Here is an 8,417-nt window from a genome sequence, read left to right as displayed (position 1 = left end):
CAACACCTGGCTAGGGCTGCCTCCGGCTCCCCACCCTGGCCCCTGCCCTGCCGTCTAGTCCTGCCGGGACGCACCAGCCATGGAGGCCAGTGTGGAGGGCAGCGGGCGTGTGAGGGGCAAGTTTGAGCGGACAGAAGAGGCCGGGCAAGAGGAGGAGGCAGAAGCGAGGGAGGAGGAGGGGGGAGAGGAGGAGATGGTCCCCGCCCCTCGGCGGGTCACCAACCTGGAGCTGGGCATGTACGCCCTGCTGGGCATCTTCTGCCTGGCCATCATCTTCCTGGTCAACAGGTGGTGTTTGTGCTGCACTACCAGCGCAAGGAGCCCCCCCAACGGCGCCCTGGACCCCGACTCCCCGCAGCCCTACAACTGCATGTGGCTGGGCACCGACCAGGAGGACCTGGGCCGCCAGCTAGACCGGCAGCCCCCTGGCCCCATCAAGGGCGGGGGGGACTGCCCCTGCGAGAGCGGGGCGGGAGACCCTGACCCCGGCACCCCCAGCACCCTGGCCCGGAAGGAAGCTGGGGGGCGCCAGAAGCGTGTAGAGTTCATGACGTTCGCACCAGTGCCCTCAGCCCAGCTGCTGGAGGAGCCCGTGGCAGCCCCTGCCGTGCAGTCCACCCTGGTGGCAGCGAGGACATCCGCTGGTTGTGTGAGGACATGGGGCTGAGGGACCCGGAGGAGCTCCGCAGCTACATGGAGAGGATCCGGGTCAGCTCCTGAGCCCCCTGGCCTCCTGGCCCAGCCCGCCAGGCAGGCGGCCTCCAGCTCCTCCTATGGTGCTCACTGGCCCAGTCCCCACCTGGCCCCTCACCAGCCCTGCCCATGCCCCTGCTCTGCTCCTGGCCATGAACCAGGGTCTCGAGGAGGGGCTCACCCCCTTATTTATGGGAATCGTTTCATCTGATGTTGGTACAGAATAAATGGAGGGGGGAGCGCCCCCCCCCCAAAAAAAACAGAAAAAACAACCAGAAAACATAACCCACTTATATGCTGTCTACAAGAGACCCACCTCAGAACAAAGAACTCACACAGACTGAAAGTGAAGGGATGGAAAAAACTTTTTCAGGCAAATGGAAATGAAAAAAAAAAAACCCTGGGGTAGCTGTGGAGAGTGGCTACAGCAATTGGGCAGGTTCAAGTATCAGACTAATAAGAGGGCATGGTCTTCTCGTGGCAAAGCCATGTGCAGGTCCCAGCTTGGAGGGCAAAGTCCTCCCAGCATAATTTTAGCCAAAGGCTATAGTTGTAAGTTTACCTTATGGTCCGAACCTGTGATCCCAGGTGGCTGAGTGATGTAGGCTGTTGGAGGTGCAGGAAGTGCTGCCAAAACAAAGCTTGATAAGAGTTCTCAGGTGCATGTAATTAGTAGATTCAAAACTCATGCGAACATGTAAACATCTTGACCACGCCCTTGCTTTGCCTCGTGGGACCTGACTATAAAATACTCAGCTTGGAGGCTGTGGCACTGTCTCTCCATCCAAGAACAGTGTCATACCTGCCCCAACTGTATTCTCTTGTCTGTCTTTCTTAATTCTTCACCACCCCTGCTCAATTTCACCCCTGGCTGTGCTGGACGCAGTTCATATGGCACCCAACGTGGAACCTAAGTACAGGGGAATTATAATTGTAAGGTGAAAGGACGCTCCAGTGAAGCACATGCAGAAAGCGAAAGTAAGGTGGGGAGTGAGGTTTGGTAGCAGCTGGGCGTAAAACATGGGAAATTCAGGATCTCAGGAAAGGGATCTCTAAAACAATACTCAAAGAAGCATAGTCAAATTCTTAAATTTCTTAAGTTTTGCTAAGGACTGTAAAGCAAAAAATGGAAGTCCTGGACAGCAGGATGCTTAAAGCTAAGCCAGGGCATTTTGCTAAGTACTGTAAAGCTAAAAATGGAAGTCAAAAGGACTGAAATGTAAATAGCAAAGGTACTAACTGAGATAATTGCTTAACATTAAAATTTTAACCTTTATAACAAAGAAACAGTAGATGAAATAAGTAGAACATAATTGTCATTTAAAGAAAGAGATAGTTAAACTATATATTAAATGCCATATTTAAAAGAGAAAATTAAAGGTGATTTAAGAGAGGCCTTCAAATACATGACACAGGAAAGATTGTGTTATTTGAAGCCAAATTACTCTTAATGGCATTATTAGCTCAAGATGGGCAATTGTTAATTCAGAAATCATAGGATAAAATTTTGGAGTAAGATATACAGATTAAGTAGAAAATAAGATATAGATTAAGTAGAAAAGTAGAAGATAAAAATAAGATACAGATTAAGTAGAAAACTAGACGTAGAAGATAGTACAGGAACAAAATCAAGGAGAAAATTACATTTTTAATAAGTTATATGCTTATAAGCACTGGACCTCATGAGGCTTTGCAGGCTCAGTTCAAGTGTAAAAGTTATAAAGGTTACAACCCAGGGAAGTTTAAACAAAGGCCAGCCAAGCCTGCCTATAATTAACAAACCATTATCTTCCCCACCTGAGGCAAAGCAGGAGGGGAAGGAAAAAACTTTAAATTGGGTATATTTGACAACTTTTCCAAATATAGTATTTCAAGAATTTAACTGAGAGATAGCTTTGTGACATCTCAAGGGCCCTGAGGTGACACAAAGATCTACTTTCTCCCTAAAAGAAATATTTTTTGGACCATGGTTTAGACCAGAGCCAGTAATGATGTGGGGCAGAGGTTATGTTTGTATCTTTACCCAGAGAAGTTCCTTGTCCCTTTGTTCAAAAGACAGGGTTGCTCTGATGATAGCGATGTGGAGGAAGATAACAAAGGCTACACAAGGGGCTGAGGTGCCAACATGGAATCAGCTAAAGAAGTTGACAACTGAGGCCCAGCAGATGGTAGAAAAGCAAGGAGTGGAAGCTACTCTTTCAGCCATGTTTCTGGCTATGCTAGCATTGGTGAGCTGCCAGTTTTTTGTAAAGTCTTGCACAGCCAAATCCGATGACTCTGAGTAGATATACACCAGCAGCAAAAGAAACTATAACATATCTGTGGTTTGGTTTCTCTCTTGTTGCTGTGTTGTACTGACATTGTTTTGTTGTTTTGTTAATAACCAGAGTTTTGTTCTTGATGTTTTGGTTATGCTGCATAATTTGCCTAGAGCTTTTGATGCCAAGTAAACAGGAGCAAGTTTTTACTTTTATGGTTATCTTAGTAGCTTAAAGTTTTGGACAATTCCTAATTTTGGAATAATCCTTATAAGTCCAAGTGGTTGTGATGAATAATATAAATAGAAATGATTAAAAAAAGCCCTAGCCGGTTTGGCTCGGTGGATAGAACATCAGCCTGTGGACTGAAGGGTCCCAGTTCAATTCCAGTCAAGGGCATGTACCTTGGTTGCAGGCACATCCCCAGTAGGGGCTGTGCAGGAGGCAGCTGATTGATGCTTCTCTCATCGATGTTTCTAACTCTCTCTCTTCCTTTCTCTCTGTTAAAAAATCAATAAAATATATTTTTTTAAAAAAAGGGGGATAGGGGAGATGTGCAGCGCAGCTACAGCGTTTGGATAGGTTCAAGCCTCCGACTATGAGAGGGCACAGTCTTCTCGTGGCAAAGCCATGTGCAGGTCCCAGCTTGGAGGGCAAAGCCCTCCCAGCACAATTATAGCCAAAGGCTATAATTTTAAGTTTGACCTTATGTACAAAAGGTGGCTGAGTGATGTAGGTTGTTGGAGGTGTAGCAAGTGCTGCCAAAACAAAGCTTGATAGAGTTCTCAGGTGAATATAATTAAGTAGATTTAAAACTCATGAGAACATGTAAACATCTTGACCACGCCCTTGCTTTGCCTCATGGGATCTGACTATAAAATAAAGACTCAGCTTGAAGGCTGTGGCACTGTCTCTCCATCCAAGAACAGTGTCCCCAACTGTATTCTCTTGTCTGTCTTCTTTAATCCTTCACAGGTAGCAATAAAATCTGACAAAATAGACCTCAAAGTGAAGGCCATAACAAGAGATAAGGAAGACTACTTCATAATACTAAAGGGATCGATACAACAAGAGGATATAACCTTGGTAAAAATATATGCACCAATACAGGAGCACCCAAGAGTATTTTAAAAGGAGAGATAAAAGAGATATAGAACAGAAAGGAAACAGAAATGTGTTTAGGGCATAAAAATACTGCTGGAGGACATCAAGGGAGAGATCAACAGCAATACAATCATAGTAGGGGACTTTAATACTCCATTGACATCACTGGATATAATAATATCAGGGAAATTAAAAAGAAGCCCTAAACACATTTGTTTCCTTTCTGTTCTATATCTCTTTTATCTCTCCTTTTAAAATACTCTTCAGCCCAGATGGCGTGGGTCAGTGGTTGAGCATTGACCTATGAACCAGAAGGTCACAGTTCGATTCCTGGTCAGGGCACATGCCTAGGTTGCAGGCTCGATCCCCAGTGTGGGGCATGCAGGAGGTAGCTTTTCAATGATTCTCTCTCATCATTGATGTTTCTATCTTTCTTTCCCACTCCCTTCTTCTATGAAATCAATAAAAATATTTTTTTATTTAAAAAAACTGGCCTATATTTTATTTTAGCTGAATAAAATTTATAGAGCAAGAAGGAAACACTGGCTAAAGGTCACATTTAATTGCTAGGAGACAAGTCATTTTGTGATGTCACAGCTACACAGGTTGAGGACCATTGTGACAGTGTGAGCAGTTTATCTGTGTAAGCCTGCAAAGACAACCTTTGAAGTCGCAGTGTTCACAATTATGCAGATGTGGAAGGCCACTGAAGAAAAGTTTATTTGAGATGGCCCATGTTTCCTCAGAAATTCAAATTGTTTCTCCTAACGATGGATCAAATGATTCAGAAACCTCCATTAGGTCTGCATTGTGTGATCACACTTACCCTGGGGACTCGGAATTGAGGTCTATGATCGAGGAATATGCCTTTCAGGCTTTGTGTGAAGAAACCTTGATAAAAAGACCACGTTACACATTTTGTGCCTCCGAACCAGATGAAGATAATGATTTCCTTTCTATGACCTTTCCCAGAAAACTGTGGAAGATAGTTGAAAGCGATCAATTTAAGTCTATTTGGTGGGATGAGAATGGAACTTCTATAGTGATTAATGAAGACCTCTTTAAAAAAGAAGTTTTGGAAAGAAAGGCTCCTTTCAGAATATTCGAAACTGAGAGTATGAAAAGTTTAGTTCGACAGCTTAACCTTTATGGATTTAGTAAAATGCGACAGAATTTTCAGAGATCTGCTTCTCTAGCTGACTTTCTGGCAGAAGAAAAAGAAGTCTCTGTTTTGAGCAAGGTATTCAGAAATTTTCAGTTACAACTTGTGCATCAATATGTTCATATATATAAGCTAAAACCAGATTTGTAAAATTATTTTTCTAAATTTAGGACAACTTGGGCATAAACATTCAGGATTATAAGAAATTTTGCTAGTAACTTTGAACCTTATCAATGAGGTCTATTTAAATAAAAGTCCTGAAACCATTTGAAAAGGTATTCACAGGTACTGTAAATATACAACACATTTTTGCTTGAAAATTATAATTAAATGTCCTTGCTAATAAGTAAACTTTCAAATATATTAACAGCGTACATGTATTACTTGATGACATTAACTTTGTGTGATAAAACTGAAATCATATTTTATAGGTTTGTAACATTCTTGTATCTTGGTTTAAAATGTCACTAAATAACTTTCTCGTTTGGTTTTAGCTACAGTTTTTCCATAATCCCAATTTTAAACGAGGCTGTCCCCAACTCCTAGTAAGAATGAAAAGAAGAGTTGGGATTAAAAATACTTCTCCAGCATCTTCTTTATTTCAAGATTTCAATAAGAAGCATTTTGGAGCAGATAGTCATGTGGATAACCATAATTCTGGTTTTGTTGCTGAATCAAGTGAAGAAAGTATATTTCCACACTCCACAAATTTAAATATGCCTCTAATAAGAAATCCTGCTACCAGCCAGATAATTGCTAAGACAACTGCTCAAAGGAGAAGTAATTTTTCTCCTCCATCATCCACTTTAGTTAGACCATCAGAACAAATTGTAATGGATCGATATGCTATTTCAAATCAGTTGACTACCTTTCCTGTGCATTCACATAGCAGCTACACTCAAGCAAATACCCGGGTGGTGAATTTCATTACAACTACAACTTCTGCTTCTCAGAACCACATTATTTCTCCCTTACAGAGAAGTTATTTTGAAAGGATGGTCCAGCCTTCTACTTTTCCAAATAGATATTCTTATTCACCAGTCATTGATGGTCTTCCTTCTACCCTGCAACCAGTAGGCAGCCCAAACTTCCCAATGACAATGATAGCAGATACATCTGCCACCTCCCTTTCAAGATCAACTCCTCAGACACCTTGATTATATGAAAATCATCCTAATTACAACTGATCTACCAAAGAAATACCAGATGCCCCAGGAGAGCAAAAATTAAAATTTATGTTGGCAATATCAGTAAAATGCCTGCAATTCTCTTTTTGAACAATAAACTTACATGTTCAATTTTATGGTTTCATTGTTCTTATTTTTGAAGTAGTTGAGAGTAAAATGATGTCTTATTTATATGGCAGGCTATTTAACATATACATATTTTTAATCCTCACCTGAGGATATTTTTCCATTGATATTGAGAGAGAGAGAGTGGAAGGCAAGGAGGACGGGAAGAGAGAGACATCGATGTGAAAGAGACAAACTGACTCTTTGCCTCCTGCACAGGCCCTGACCAAGGCCAGGGAATGAACCTGTTGAACCTGCAACCAAGGTACTTGCCTTTGGCCAGGAATTGAGCCTTGACCCTTCAGTCCACAGACCAATGCTCTAACCCCTGAGCAAACAGGCCAGGGATTATGTATGTGTGTGTATATATATATATATAAATCTTTATTGTTGAAAGTATTATTACATATCTCCCTCTTTATCCCCCCTTGACCTATTCTAGCTACCAACCTTGCCTCAGGCCTTCACCACCCTATTGTCTGTGGCCAGGGGTTATGCATATATGCATACAAGTTCTTTGGTTGATCTCTGTCCAACCACACACCCTCCACCACCTTCCCTCTGAGATTCAATAGTCTGTCTGTTCTATGCTTCTATGTCTCTGGATCTATTTTGTTCATTAGTTTCCACATATGAATGAGATCATGTGATACTTGTTTTTCTCTGACTTATTTTGCTTAGCATAATACTCTCCAGGTTCTTCCATGTTGTCTCAAAGGGTAAGAGATCCTTCTTTTATACTGCTGAATAATATTCAATAATGTAAATGTACCACAGCTTTTTTATCCACTCATCTGATGGGCACTTAGGCTGTTTTCAGATCTTGGCTATGGTGAATTGCGCTGCTATGAACATAGGGGTGCATATATCCTTTCTGATTGACGTTTCTGGTTTCTTAGGATATATTTCTACAAGTGGGATCACTGGGTCAAATGGCAGATCCATATTTAATTTTTTTGAGGAAATTCCATACTGTTTTTCATAATGGCTGTACCAGTCTACATTCCCACCAGCAGTGTTAATTCTCCACATCCTTGCCAGCACTTGTCATTTGTTGATTTGTTGATGGTAGCCACTGTGACTGGTGTGAGGTGATACCTCATTGTCATTTTAATTTGCATCTCTCTGATGATCAGTGACATTGAGCATTTTTTCATATGTCTCTTGGCCATCTGTATGTCCTCTTTGGAGAAGTATCTATTTAGGTCCTTTGCTAATTTGTATGAGTTTCTTATATATTTTGGATATTAACCCTTTATCAGATGTATCATTGCCAAACGTGTCCTCCCATATAGTGGGCTCCCTTTTCTTTTTGTTGATGGTTTCTTTTGCTATGCAGAAGCTTTTTATTTTGATGTGGTCCCATTTGTTTATTTTCTGCTTAGTTTCCTTTGTCCTAGGAGATATATCTGTAAACATATTGCTTCAAGAGATGTCTGAGAATTTGCTGTATATGCTATCTTCTAGGATTTTTATGGTTTCACAACTTATATTATAGTTTCACGACTTACATTTATTTTGAGTTTATTCTTGTGTATGGTGTAAGTTGGTGGTCTGGTTTCTTTTCTTGCATGTACCTGTCCAATTTTCCCAACCCCATTTATTGAAGAGACTATCTTGACCCCATTGTATGCTCTTGCCTCCTCTGTCAAATATTGAGTGTAATGGCTTGGGTCAGTTTTTGGAGTCTCTGTTCTATTCCATTGATCTATACGCCTGCTCCTATTCCAGAACCAAGCTGTTTTGACTACAGTGGCCTTGTAGTATATCTTGATATCTGGTATTGTGATTCCTCCAACTTTGTTGTTCTTTCTCCAGATTACTGTGGCTATTTGGGGTCCTTTTTGGTTTCATATAAATTTTTGGAGTATTTAATATAGGTCTGTGAAATATGCTGTTGGTGCTTTC

At 41.6% G+C, this 8,417-nt stretch overlaps 1 protein-coding gene and 1 pseudogene across 1 annotated transcript; both read left to right on the top strand.

Moving 5' to 3' along the window:
* The window catches only part of LOC102765955, a 1,922-nt pseudogene extending 1,131 nt beyond the window's left edge, over positions 1–791 (top strand).
* A 3,918-nt stretch (positions 792–4,709) lies between these two features.
* Positions 4,710–6,374, top strand: LOC102765672 (heat shock transcription factor, Y-linked). The gene is made up of 2 exons (XM_006759509.2): positions 4,710–5,295; positions 5,712–6,374. Exons 1-2 carry the CDS (start codon positions 4,783–4,785, stop codon positions 6,372–6,374), a joined length of 1,176 nt encoding a protein of 391 aa, XP_006759572.1. The 5' UTR covers positions 4,710–4,782.
* Positions 6,375–8,417: the final 2,043 nt, after the last annotated feature.

Source organism: Myotis davidii, unplaced genomic scaffold (genome assembly GCF_000327345.1).
Source record: "Myotis davidii unplaced genomic scaffold, ASM32734v1 scaffold3056, whole genome shotgun sequence".
In the NCBI taxonomy this organism is placed as follows: Eukaryota; Metazoa; Chordata; class Mammalia; order Chiroptera; family Vespertilionidae; genus Myotis; species Myotis davidii.
This window is presented reverse-complemented; position numbering and strand designations above follow the sequence as displayed.

What these genes read in the sequence shown, in the direction of transcription:
- LOC102765672 (XM_006759509.2), top strand. Translation starts at nt 4,783, where the DNA reads ATGGCCCATGTTTCCTCAGAAATTCAAATTGTTTCTCCTAACGATGGA. An exon ending in AAGTCTCTGTTTTGAGCAAG is followed by an intron (nt 5,296 to 5,711) that starts GTATTCAGAAAT and finishes GTTTGGTTTTAG; the next exon opens with CTACAGTTTTTCCATAATCC.